This window comes from Sinocyclocheilus anshuiensis, unplaced genomic scaffold (assembly GCF_001515605.1).
Source record: "Sinocyclocheilus anshuiensis isolate Anshui unplaced genomic scaffold, SAMN03320099.WGS_v1.1 scaffold1054, whole genome shotgun sequence".
Classification (NCBI taxonomy): Eukaryota; Metazoa; Chordata; class Actinopteri; order Cypriniformes; family Cyprinidae; genus Sinocyclocheilus; species Sinocyclocheilus anshuiensis.
In genome coordinates, this window is record NW_015536544.1 from 238,115 (window position 1) to 251,536 (window position 13,422).

The window sequence follows — 13,422 nt, forward strand, 5'->3', positions numbered from 1 at the left end:
AAAATTGAATTGTGAAGCGTTACACAGACCCTGGACCAACCAATAAATCCTGAATTAAAGAACGTCGTGCACATTTACTGCAACAATGGCTCAGAGTCTATGCTGTGAACTTCACATACTTTAAAAAAAAATCCAGCGTTTAGTTGATCCTGATAAGTGCTCATTGTCAGAGTTGTAAACAGAATGGCTTTCTTCTTCCATTAGGGTGTTTTACGTTACTCAGGCCTGGACTGGGACAAAAAATCAGCCCTGGCGAATTCCACTCAGGAATGACCTTTCTCAAGGGCAGGCCATGATTTGGCACCCATGTCCAGACCTCTGGAACCTGCACGTCTGGCTCCTGGAGGGGACGTGAAAGACCTGAGTGGACTGTCACTGCCGGTGATAGACACTATCACTGAAGCCAGAGCCCCCTCGCGAACTGGGGTTCTTCCCGAGGAGAAGACCCACAAAGATGTGCAGTCGGGTCGGTGCTTTCCTTTCTGTAGGAAAGGTTGGAGTGGCGGTTATCCCTCAATGTGTATGTGGCCACTATAGCTGTATATATTATAATGCAGTTCAGATGGTTGTGGTGTTTATTATTGGGACCCCTAGTGTCACATTGATGTCTACATATTCGTAAATTTCATAAATATCTTTTTGAAATGTCTTTTTTATTTTATTTTATTTTTCTTGTTTACATTTACATTTAGACATTTAGCAGACACTTTTACCCAAGGCGACTTACAAATGAGGACAATGGAAGCAATCAAAATCAACAAAAGAGCAATGATATGCAAGTGCTATAACAAGTCTCAGTTAGCTTAATGCAGTACACATAGCAAGGTTTTTTTTTTTTAAATCATATAATAAATAAAAAAGAAAACACATAGAATAGAAAAAGAATAGAGCAAGCTAGTGTTAGAGGCCGTTTTTATTGCTTTTGTTAATTGTATAATAAATAAAAAGAAAACAAATAGATAGAATACAAAAAGATTAGAGAAGCAAATGTTATTTTATTTTTTATTTTTTTTCTAATACTTGGAAAAAAAATGGACTACAAAATCAAAGTCATGTGGTGCAAACTACATTCATAAAAACACATCAATCTTAATATAATAGAGGACCCAAACCCTCATGACAAGGTCATTAAGTCTCGAGCTTGAAAAAATAATTGAAAATGTTTTTTTTTTTTTATTAAAATGATGATTAAAGTGCAGTGCCCACTAACATGTATTGAAGGGATAAGGGATGCCATTACTCGTTCCTTGATGGTATAACATTTTCAGCCATTATTAAATAGAAAAGTATAACTTTTTCAAAATCACACCAACATGATTGCAAAGAGTACATTTCTGAGAACTTGACATGTACTTTAAACTACAGTTAAATCGATTTTTCCTTTTCTTTATCATGGATATGCTTATTTGTATTTGACCCATACATTTAAGCTTGTGTGTTTTGTTGCACTGAACAGAAAGGACTTGATTTGACGTAAAAGACTTTGGAGTTTGGAAACTCTCTTTTCCTATAGGTGATAAAACTAAAATAGAAAAAATCCCATTAGAAATAAATAAATTTTATTGAAGATAAGTCAGAATAACCTCAAATAAATTCAGCTGAGTGGGTTGTTTTACACAAATTCTAAGGACTGTAACACATTTCCATATGAAAGCCCACAAACTCATGAAAATGCACTGTTTTCACCCAAAGACATTTCACACTGAACAAACTTTTTGCCAACTTCTCCTAAGAAAAGAACTTCACTATGAACATTTCCCAGAAGCTTACTCAGAGCATCATAAAAATAAGCACATAGCTGAAGCTTTTCACTTGGAGAATTGTGAAGGTGCCTCATGGAGCTATTCATTGCTTCATTCTGTCCTCATTATGCCAAGAACCGGACAATCTTTGAACAGTTCATACCAGTCCTGCAGTCAGCACTCAAATACACCAGCAAATTGATCCAACCAATAACCAGTTTGGAAAAAGGTATGTGGATGTGTTTAATATAATTTGTTGAATTAACTTGTACTGTGACATCTTCATCACGTCTTCATCCTGCGCATTGAAATTTAAGTGATTTTATGTGAGTCAAAATGAATCAAAAATCAATGCATTTGGTTTAAAAAATATATAGGTTACAGTGTGGCATTTACATTATAAGTAAATTAGTTATTTCTTTGAAGATTAAAAAGCGCAAATGTGAAACTTACGGTTTAAGAAAACATGAATTCAGCTTTTTTTATGTTTATGGCACTTCATGGCAAAAAAAAAGAGAATATTCCTTTAACAATGAGAAACTTTTTTTTTTTTCATGTGAGAATTTGTGTGAAGTTATGTTCAACTAAGGTTGCCACAGATAAGAATAAGATGTAAAATGTCTTGTTTTTCTAAAGAGTTTGACAAAACACTACTTGGAAAAAACGTGGATGTTTGTGCTTTTCACCAAACACTCTGAATTAAAATGAGCAGCGGAAATGAAATCAGCTCAGCTGCCAGTTCTGGCACTCTTGTTAACAAAGCGCATTAAGTCTGTCATTTTGTTGGGATGCCAAGTTTCAAGCAACCTAATGTGCCTGCTCACTTGTGGCTATGTCAAGAACTGAAGTGAAAGAGAAAATAGAAGTTTCCATGACTGATGGGAACTAAATTCACACATTTTGTGAACTCCCATCTGTCAACAAAGTTGCTGGGGCTTTAGTACTTTGTAACCCAAACATGTCATTGTGGGGTCTTACAATGCTGTTGAGTGGTTACAGCATGCAATTCATGGGTACGGCAGCAAGAGCCGGGTCTGACTGCAGGGAGAGCCAGTGTCCACTGCTATCTAACAGACCAGCAATCTGTGTTTCAGCTTGGCCTGTTCACCCATGACAGACCTTATGCAGCAGGATGTTGGGAATAGATTGTGTAAGTAGAGTAACTATTATTTTGTTTAGCATATTTAGAGTTTGGAGATCAGGATTATCTTCTGACCTTCTAATCCTGTTGTTCATATCATCAAATTTTTAGTCATTGAACTGTGATTATTTCTTATTCAATGCAGCAGAGAAAACGAGCATTGAGGAGGTTCTGGCAGGTGCAGAATTGGCCCCAGCCCAATCCCTGTGGACTACAGAGGCCAGCGGATCAGTTCAGCTGAGAATGGATGAACTTTGTCCAGAACACCCCATCACTGTGCATCAGATGTTTACCAACTCAGTTCAGAAGTACAGGAAGCTGACCGCTTTGGCAAGCAAAAGAGGAAACAAGTGGGAAAAAGTTACCTTTTCGGAATATTATCACCTCAGTCGAATGGCCGCCAAAGGCTTTCTAAAGGGGATCTTGGAGCAGTTTTTTAAACACTAATTTATACATAACATGTTCATGTTACAAAGTTGATTTGCACAGCTCAAGTTATGGATTGGATATACCGTATTGGCCCGAATATAAGACGACTCTGATTATAAGACGACCCCCCTTTTTCCAGATGTACCTTTTGGAAAAAGGCTTTTTAAAAACCAAATCTTGTTTTTTCTCAGTAAAACACATTTTGTCTTCAATTATTTTCATATAGCATATTTTTCCTATTTTAATTTTTGTTTTGAAAGTATGGTAAAAACTGGTCAAATGTACCAACAATCACATTTAAAAAATATACACTTTTTGATATACCATTAAAAAAAAAAAGGTAGCCCATCTGAATTAGGACATTTAGGCTATCCATCTAATAGTAGCCTACCAAAATCTTATTAACAGTAGAAGTTAAATCTTACTGTAGTCTTCAAATCTGGGTACTGTCTTACGTTTTAAAATCACAAAGGGAGTTTGGTCCCATCAGGCTAACGTGACAGTCACGACTCATGCAGCTGTAAAGTTTTCTTTTTCTTTTGTTTTTACTCGCGATCTTTACAACACGCATTACATTACGTATTTCATGCCACACTCGTTTTATGCGTATTTGGCGCCACCTATTGTTGTGGGTGTATTATTGACATGTCAAAGTCTAGACCGTGAATATAAGATGACCGCGTTTTTTCAGATGTATTTCCAAGAAAAAACATCGTCTTATATTCGGGTCAATACGGTAATAAAATATTTGAAAATTCACCTAGCTTGGTCTGGAGCGGTTCCACAGTGTAGCCATCCTGGTATTCAATTCAGCAGAGTGGTTTATTGCTGCTGTTGGAACTGTCTTTGCAGGGTGAGAAAAACCCATAGTTTATTTTTATTTTTTTTAACTTTAAGCTTAAAATTTCACACTTGTAATTTTTGGTATTGCTAAATTTGAATTGTACTGCATAATCGAGGTGTGTAGTCAAACTACGGTGTCAGCTTCTCTGTCCATATATACACAACAGAATGCTTAAATTGAGCATTTGAAGGATTAAATACATGCTGTGCATCACCTTTTGTCTTTTGGATCATGCACACAACACAGAGGCCAACTGTATTCTGATTAACACATTGTATATACTGTACATGCTGTATGAAGCCAAGCTACAATTGCATTATGGTCTGTTAGTCCAACTTAAAGTGCCCCTATTATGCCATTTCAAATATTGCCTTTCATACAGTGTGTAATGTAGCTGTATGTGAGGGGGTTACAGTTACAGGGTTACACATTTGCATAACATTTGCACAACGTAGTACGCATGTTCTACGTTGGCCGGACACAAACACCTTGACCCACCCTCAAACACTCTAGCTTGTTTGTGTGGTAAACATCATGTCGAGAAGACACTACGCTATGAAAGTAAATTTGTTTTATTTTCACTTCCGAAAGATGAGGCTCCAAAGAATCAGTGGTTAAAAATTATTTTTTCCACTGTATCACAGCAGTACAACCCCAGTCTTTTTTTGTGTTCCCGTCATTTTACTGACGACTGCTTCTCTAATCTCGGGGAGTTCAACGCGGGATTCACAAAACGCTTGCTCTTAAAAGATGGCTCAGTACCCAGTTTATTTGGACCATCTTGCTCCACTGAATCACAACCTGTAAGTATGATAAATAATAGATGTTTACATTTTCTGTCGAGCGTTCAAAATACGGAATTATGGCAATGGGTGTATCAACGCAGTAAGCGGTAGACCAATCACAACATACTGGGCAATCTGACCAATCAGAGCAGAGTAGGCTCACGGAATGGATGGGTTTAGAGAGAGACTGAATCTTAGAACTGCTTCAAACGAATCATAGGAAAATGAGTTGATATTAAACAGATATTTTGAGAAAACGAAAGCATTTTTTGGCCTTGCATCAATTTAAACCTATTTTATTATTTCAGTTCTAGTTTGTCTGGTCTCATCTACGTTAATGCTACCTGTGTGTTGCTTTACCATTTTGTTGGATTAAAGACTTTATGAGCCTTCTTCTTTGACTTTGTGCGTTCGTGAGGAGTGTAGCTGTGACAGAAGACAGGACCCAAAAAGAAAATAAGTAGCAGTGTGCCTTTCTCATTTAATTTTTTCCATTTGTCAGTGTTTTTTGTTTGTTTTGGTCAATGGATCACTTTGCCGCTGTCCACCTGCTCCGCCTTGAGCAGGAGAACCTCTCCCTCGAGAAGCGTGTCTCTCCCATCAGACCATGTTCCCGGATGACTGCTTGTGCTCGTTCCTGCACGCCTGACTGAACACTGCCACACGAGTGCAGTTGTCCGGGGAGAGTCTGCCTTAACCGTCTGCCTTGCGGATGAAGACGCCAGCCCCACTCCCAACCCAGTGCCCAGCCAGTCACCACCCCATTGCACAGAGCGTCTGCCTGAGCCCATAGCAGACGGAGTACGAGGGGATGGAAAAAAGCCCCACCCACACTCCTGCCATTGAGGGTGAGCTACAACTGGCCTCTGGAAATATTTAGGATAATTTAATGTATTGCCCTGTGCCGTCTGTCTTCCCGCTGGTTCCTTCCAGCCCTGACCTCCTGAATTTCCGGAGCCTCCTGTGTTCCTTCCCAGCCTCCCTCTACCGCCTCCTCTCCATATATCTTCCACTTCTTCAGCCCTGTCTTCGCTGGTTCGACCCATCGGCTCCGCCTTGGCCCCTAGCTCCGTCGTCTCTACCGTGGCCTGTCATCCCACTGGCTCCACCAGGCTCCCTTGTCCCTCCGGCTCCACCTTCGCCTCGTCCCTCCATCCCCTGGCTCTGTCAGGCTCCTCCTTCCCTCTGGCTCCACCTTGGTCCTCAGTCGCTCCAGCTTCGCCGTGGTCTTCCAGGTCCCCGCCTCAGTCGCCAGAGCCACTGACTCCGCCTTGGCCCTCAGGAACCTCGGTGTCACTCTAGCTCTTCACTCTGTTTCCTCCCGGGGCTCCTCTTTCATCGGCGTTGTCTGTTGGTCGGCCCCCTGGTGTCGTCAGCCTTACCTCCTCCATGGCTCCTACCTCCTGCAACGCCACCATGGGGCGCCACCCAGGCATCTCCTTGGCTCCTGCCAACATCAGCACCTCCCTGGTTTCTTCCATCACCTCCTCTGGATCTCTGTTCACTACACACCATCACCAACTGTCCTCAACCTAAACCTCATCCCATCAGTGAACTGTCGGCGAGAGGTTGCACCTTTTTTGGAGGGGGCGTACTGTCACAATTATATTCAGTTTAGTTTGGTTTTCTGTCCTTGTGTTCATTTCCTGTCTGCGTTGCTATGGTTTTTGATTTGATTGTATTATCCTGTTCAGCTGTGTTCGCCTCATCCTGTTGCTCTGTTTGAATCCTCATTTGTCCGATATCGTCGATGTTACGTGTGTTGCAAGCCTTCTCTCTGTTTGGATTAACCTTCTGTGAATTTATTTAAGACTGCCTATCATCATCATCGTGTTCGTGTGAGTTCATCAACACAGTAGCGTGACAATAATAGGGGCACTTTAACAAATATTACAAAATATTACAAAATCTAATTTTTAAAGTGCATGTAAATATACTTGGTGTGAAACATGGAACAAAATATCCCAGGATTACTAAAAATGACCCTGGATTAACAATCTCAAGTGTAAAAAGCTTGTTTACACATTGGTTAAGATGTTGCAGGGGCCCTTAACATCAAATACAACCTTAAATGAAAGGGAGTATTAGGTCTAGGATCACTGCCCTCACATCTATATTTTTGTTTGTGCTAGGGGTATAATGGCAGGTATCTATACCACAAACTCACCAGATGCCTGCCTCTATGTTGCTAATGACTCAAGAGCCAACATCATTGTTGTGGAAAATCAAAAGCAGCTGGATAAGATTTTAGAGGTAAAATTTGGTCTACTTTATTTTCTAAACATGGACCTCCTCATACACAATGAACAAGCTGATTAATCATCCTGTTTGTCTTGTTAGGTAAAGGATAAGCTTCCACACTTAAAAGCCATAGTACAATATTCTGGATCTTTGAGGGAGAAGTTGCCCAATCTCTATTCAGTGAGTGTACAATATATATAGAGATCCACATAAGCCAAAGTTATCCGAAGACTTACCATAAATGTTTGACTTTAAACAGTGGGAAGAGTTCATGGGACTAGGACCGGAAGTCTCTGAACAAGAACTAGATGAAGTCATCTGTAGCCAGAAAGCCAATCAATGCTGTGTACTTATTTACACCTCTGGAACAACCAGATCGCCAAAAGGAGTGATGCTAAGTCATGACAATGTAAGATGCTATGGAAAATGACATTCACAATCTAGCAGCAATGTTGTGTTGCAATTATTGACAATTTTGAATTCTGGACTCTTACAGATCACATGGACAGCCCACCATGCAAGCAGGGCTGGAGATATGCAGCCAGCTGAAATCAGGCAAGAGTCTCTGGTCAGCTACCTTCCTCTCAGCCATATTGCCGCTCAGATCTATGATCGCTGGACAGAGATCCAATGGGGGGAGCAAGTGTCCTTTGCTCAGCCAGATGCTCTAAAGGTAGATGTTCAAGAACAGGACTTTTGTTTAGCTTTAGGTCAGGGCACCCAGTCCCGCTCCTGGAGGGCCACCAACCCATAGAGTTTAGCTCCAATATGCCTGCCCAAAAGTTTCTTCTAATCTTGCACACTCTACTGGAAAGTGGAACCCCTGCTTTACATGCTGTAACTGGTGTCGTCATCAAATATTAGTGTTGTAGTCGAAACCAGGCCAGGACCTGAGTAGATTGACTCCAAATCAAGGCAGAGACCTGAAGTTGTTTGAGATCCAAATGCTCCTAAATCCATTACATAGACTAAAAAAGATATACAACGCATCTCCAGTTCCTTCTACTATAGAAAAGTGAAGCCAAAACATCCCAGTATGGCCGCTGTCATCTTACAGCAATGACATCACTTGGAGCCCGAGTCTGTGGAGTAGTGATTCATTTGGAGCCTGAGTCCCCCCGCCCAAACTCCCACAGACCCAATCACAGACACAAAATCATGACAATGCACACCGGTTTTATAGCATCAAATAACTAACAGCAAATATATTAGAAAAATGAACACTTGAACACACATCAGTGTGATAAGATCTACCTAAAGTGATGGAAACCATCTTTGGAAAAACATTTGAAGTGTAATTTGATTTTTTTTAGTTTGGCTGACGTCCCATTCGTTTACATGGAGAGGGTGGGGTTTATGACCTATACTGCAGCCAGCTACCAGATGGGGATCAAAATGTTTTGGCTTCACTTTTCAGGACTTGTGCAGTACACTTGGTCCGTTACAAGACCAAGACCAAGATCATGAAAATATGATCTTGGACTCAGACTTGAGACCAGACTACTACAGCGCTGTCAAATGTTGAAAAGGATCAAAGTCTATTCTACAATGCTCTGGGGTTTACATACAATTTTATGTTCTCTTTTAGGGGAGTTTAGTAGACACTCTTCGAGAGGTAACCCCTACAGCCCACATGGGCGTTCCACGTGTTTGGGAGAAAATTGTGGAAAAGATCAAGGAAGGCATTCCACGGTGTGGATACATGAAAAGGAAACTAGTGACACGGGCCATGTCTGTTAGTCTGGAGGCTAATCAAAGGCTTCCCAAGTATGTCAATCATTTTACAGTATATCATTGTCTGTTATGTTACATTCAGGTTATTTGAACTTTTCTTGTTTTTATGACTATTGTCATCAAATCAGGCATGAGAAGTCATTCCTCTTTACTCTTGCGGACAGCCTGGTCTTGCAGAAGCTTCGTGCCGAGCTGGGCTTCTCCAATTGTATGAAGTTATTTTCGGGAGCAGCACCTATTGGAAGCGAAACTCTTCAGTTCTTCCTCGGCCTCAACATTCGGCTGTATGAAGCCTATGGGATGAGTGAAAGCTCAGGACCCCACTTTATGTCTGGGCCAAAAGTGTACCAATTTTCAAGGCAAGCCCTCTTACCTCAACTTACAGGTTGAGTACCTTCAATCTGAAGGCCAATAATCAACAAGTTCACTGTGTAACAATTCCTTAAACTCTTCTAGCTGTGGTAAGGTGGTTCCAGGCTGCCAATACAAACTAGTAAATGTAGATGGTGATGGCATTGGAGAAGTGTGTTTCTGGGGCCACAATATCTTCATGGGATTCCTCAATCTGAAGGATAAAACAAAGGAGGCTTTGGATGAAGATGGATGGCTCCAGTCTGGAGACTTGGGAAAGGTAGATGAAGATGGCTTTCTTTACATCACTGGAAGAATAAAAGGTAAAGCATTTTATTTCAAATCCTATGCATTTTTACTAGCATTGGTGCTATAATTGGATTCAAGTTATCTTTAAATGGCATTTCCATTCAGAGCTTATAATCACGGCTGGAGGAGAGAACATTCCCCCACTTCCCATAGAGGATGCTGTTAAACAGGAGTTGCCAATCATCAGCAATGCCATGTTGATTGGAGACAAGAGGACATTTCTGTCCATGCTGCTAACGCTAAAGGTAAACTATGCTTTGACACAAAATCTGGCTTCAACACCTCCAAAAGCATTTAGGTTAATCTATTCTTCCTCTGATTGGATAGTGCACAATCAATCCAGAAACTACAGAGCCCACTGACATTCTTAGCTTGGAGGCTGTGGAATTCTGTCAGTGGCTTGGTAGCCAATCGACAAAGGTGTCGGACATCATTGGAGGAAAAGACAAGCTAGTTTATCAGTCCATTGAAGAGGGAATTGCACGGGTCAATTCAAAAGCAACCTCAAATGCCCAGCGCATTCAAAAATGGACCATATTAGGGAAAGATTTCTCAATTGTTGGAGGAGAACTAGGTGAGTGCTGTGAACACTTCCCAATAGACATCCAATGGGTATAAAAAAATAATGTATTTTCTGATGGATCATAACTTCTATTGAACCTGGAACAATAGTTATTACCAAAGATAATAGAATTTGTTACTTTTCAGGTCCTACAATGAAACTATGTCGCCCAGTGGTGTTGCAGATGTATCACAGTGAAATAGAGAGTTTTTACAGCCAATCATATCGTAGAAATTAGATTTTTTAATGATTTATTTTTTAATCTAACAACACAAAGTGCCCTAATTTTTTTTAATTATCACTAAACATACTGTTAATTGTCTTCAATGTAAATTGGATGTTATATGTTTAATATTCCTGTATGTTTTGACCAGATCTTAAAAATAAAACTTGTGCTTTGTCTATATATTTACTGTATATGGTAATCCTCTAATCTAGTTTATGCAGTATTATAATGATCATATAAAAAGTGCTCTATAAAATAAAGACATAGGTTGTTTTGTCCATAAAAATAGACATATATATTCCATCCACAGTCATGTCTTGATAGTACAGTCATTTCACAACTGACACAGCAAAGGTCAAGAGCTGTTTGAATTATATTAATTGTTAACCATAATGCAAAGTTCATAGCCGATGTAAAAAGTTCATAGCATTAACTTTTTTTAACGGATTTACCACACTTTAAAAAAAAAAAACACTAAATAATTCAAAATATCCTTTATGTATTTAAGCCCCTAATATTTTGATTCCTGTCATGTGACAGAAAGGCAAATTGTCAAAACACATAAAACCAGAGAAAATGTCCAGGCAATAAATACAGTTTATCTTAGATTATGTAGTTCCTTTTTGACAGATTAAAACAGCTCACAAATACAGTCGCCGAAAGACAAGAATTTAAGATAGTGCTTTGCTGTTCTGGAGAAACAAAAATGCAGACACTTAGTAGAGTTGTGAGCAGATATCAGAATGATGTGAAGATTAATTTCTTTTTTTTTTTTTGATTTCTGATTTCTTTAGGCATCAGATCCAAACATAGACACTAGAAAAGCCTCAATCCATGTCCTGCACTCTTCGGCAGATGTCAGCTGTGAACTCTGAGCACTTAGCATTTCCACCGAGGTCTTTGGTCAGAACCTGAAATATAAGATGGGCAATAGACATAAAAATATGTTCTGTCTTGATGGTAGAAGCTAAACTCATATTCATGTCCAAATGACTGATCCTACCTTCTCGTCCCGAATGGTGTCGAAGCAGGCGGTCTCAATCTTTTTAGCGTGCCCATGCAGTCCCATGTGGCGCAGCATCATGACAGCACTCAGCAAAAGAGCGGTGGGGTTCGCCAGGTCTTTACCTGCGATGTCGGGGGCAGTTCCGTGTACCTAACACATACAATAAAAGGATTATGATACATGGAATATTGCTATTCATCATCAATCACTCCATTGTAAAGCTATTGCATCATCCTCCATACGTACTGATTCAAATATAGCAACACCATTGGCTCCGATGTTCCCACTGGGAGTGACTCCAAGACCCCCAATCAATCCAGCACACAGATCACTGAAACCCAAATCAAAGGCTGATGACACATGCACTTCATAGATAATCAAATCACATATACTATTATTACATGATGCTTCATACAGACTCACCTCAAGATGTCGCCATAAAGATTAGGCATTACCAGTATATCAAAATGAGATGGATCTTGCACCATCTAGTGGATAATCACAACAATGTATGAAAGATTGTATTAAAATTAAAAAGTGATTTCTGGGTCAGTACATTGAGTATTTCTTCTAATAACTCGGTTTGAGAATTATTACAAACTTGATCATCATGAAATTTAATTTACATGAGGAGGGGGACTACATTTACTTTCAATTGTTGATTAAACTAGAGGGAAGCCAAACCCAAAGTGTATTTACTGTGTGTGAATAGACTTCCATCAAGCCCAAAATATAATTTTTAACAACTGAAAGCAATGCAAAAGATTTCTGTATTTTCCATATTTCACAGTATAAGTAAAAAAGGCCCAAACTAGTAAAAAGACCAAACTCTGAATGTGCAGCACTGCATGTCTTCTAATTGTTAACAAGATCTATTTAAAAAACAAAAAGCAAAAAAAAAAAAGCTTCTGTAATTAAAACTTAAATATTGAAATAAAATATAAGAAACTTTAAATTAAAAAACTTAAGTAATTTAGTAATTATTTTAAAATTAGAAATGAAATAAGTCAAAGTTGAAGGACTAAAACTGAAATAAAAATGATATAGTTATGTAGAAATATAAAAAATGAATAAAAATGGCAAAAGCACATTTCTTATGTTTCACAGATGCTGGATGTGTACAACAGGCCTAATGCACTAAGTTGTCTTGCAAACATACATTGAGACAGACTGTATCCAGATACATCTCGGTGAATTTCACGTCCTTGTAATTCTCAGCAACCTCTCTGCACTTCCTCAGGAACAGACCGTCAGACATTCGCCTAGAAGACATCACTGAATTTAGCATCGTTATATCTTACAATTATTTTGTTATTAGATCCAACAAGACATTTGTTACCAGTAAAAATTCTTCATAGCTACAGTGTTACTATGTGATTTGTGACTCTCACATGATGTTGGCTTTGTGAACGGCCGTGACACTGGTTCTTTGGTTATTCCTGGCGTACTCAAATGCATACTTAGCAATGCGTCTGCTGGCCTCCTCTGTGATCAGTTTAATACTCTGCACAACTCCATCCACAATCTGATTAAGAGTGAAAATAGTGCACATATAACATTGAGATAAACAGAGCCAATTTTGTTCAAATCACTTTATCTCGACAAAACCATGTTTAGGTTTCAAAAAACAGGGTCAGGTTAGTTCATACAAAAGGGCAAGATATGATGACTGCTGTACAAATTCAGATTTAAGTTTTGCAAAGCAAGTTTCATATGGTGGACTCAATCTGTAAACTTAAGGTTTTATGTACACAACCACATCATGTAACATTTACTGTAAAAGTTTGGGGTCAGTAAGATTGGTTTTTTCAATGTCCACTGAAAATTTGAGAAAAGTAAAATGATTTTTAAATTTACAATACTGTTCAAATGTTAAGGGTATTTTTTAAATGTTTTTGAAAGAAGTCTCCCACAAAGGCTGCATTTATTTGGTCAAAACCACAGTGAAAACAGTAATATTGTGAAATATTAACTATAATAATAATAATAATAATAATAATAACTTTTCTATTTGAATATATTTTAAAATGTAATTTATTCCTGTGATGCATT

The 13,422-nt window shown here is 39.0% G+C and overlaps 2 protein-coding genes across 4 annotated transcripts in view; one reads left to right on the forward strand and one right to left on the reverse strand.

Annotated features, from left to right (window-relative positions):
• The first annotated feature begins 1,827 nt into the window (after window positions 1-1,827).
• On the forward strand, window positions 1,828-10,415 carry acsbg1 (acyl-CoA synthetase bubblegum family member 1). 3 transcript variants are annotated; one of them, XM_016499189.1, is made up of 13 exons: window positions 1,828-1,971; window positions 2,837-2,892; window positions 3,029-3,233; window positions 7,074-7,194; window positions 7,282-7,362; window positions 7,442-7,591; window positions 7,679-7,855; window positions 8,771-8,949; window positions 9,045-9,275; window positions 9,373-9,590; window positions 9,682-9,821; window positions 9,904-10,150; window positions 10,285-10,415. In XM_016499189.1, exons 2-13 carry the CDS (start codon window positions 2,853-2,855, stop codon window positions 10,374-10,376), a joined length of 1,881 nt encoding a protein of 626 aa, XP_016354675.1. In that variant the 5' UTR covers window positions 1,828-1,971; window positions 2,837-2,852; the 3' UTR covers window positions 10,377-10,415. The 3 variants fall into 3 exon arrangements, with proteins under 3 accessions (XP_016354675.1, XP_016354684.1, XP_016354671.1); XM_016499198.1 differs by lacking the exon at window positions 1,828-1,971 and adding an exon at window positions 4,075-4,165 and having other exon boundaries at window positions 2,767-2,892; window positions 3,029-3,298; XM_016499185.1 differs by lacking the exon at window positions 1,828-1,971 and having other exon boundaries at window positions 2,767-2,892.
• Window positions 10,416-10,719: 304 nt separating this feature from the next.
• The window catches only part of LOC107698363 (isocitrate dehydrogenase [NAD] subunit alpha, mitochondrial-like), a 9,338-nt gene continuing 6,635 nt past the window's right edge, over window positions 10,720-13,422 (reverse strand). The window contains exons 8-11 of the mRNA XM_016499337.1: window positions 11,794-11,858; window positions 11,617-11,701; window positions 11,368-11,520; window positions 10,720-11,275 (exon numbers count right to left, since the gene is read on the reverse strand). Coding sequence (XP_016354823.1) covers window positions 11,192-11,275; window positions 11,368-11,520; window positions 11,617-11,701; window positions 11,794-11,858 — 387 coding nt within the window. The 3' untranslated portion in view covers window positions 10,720-11,191. The remainder of the gene's footprint in view (window positions 11,276-11,367; window positions 11,521-11,616; window positions 11,702-11,793; window positions 11,859-13,422) is intronic.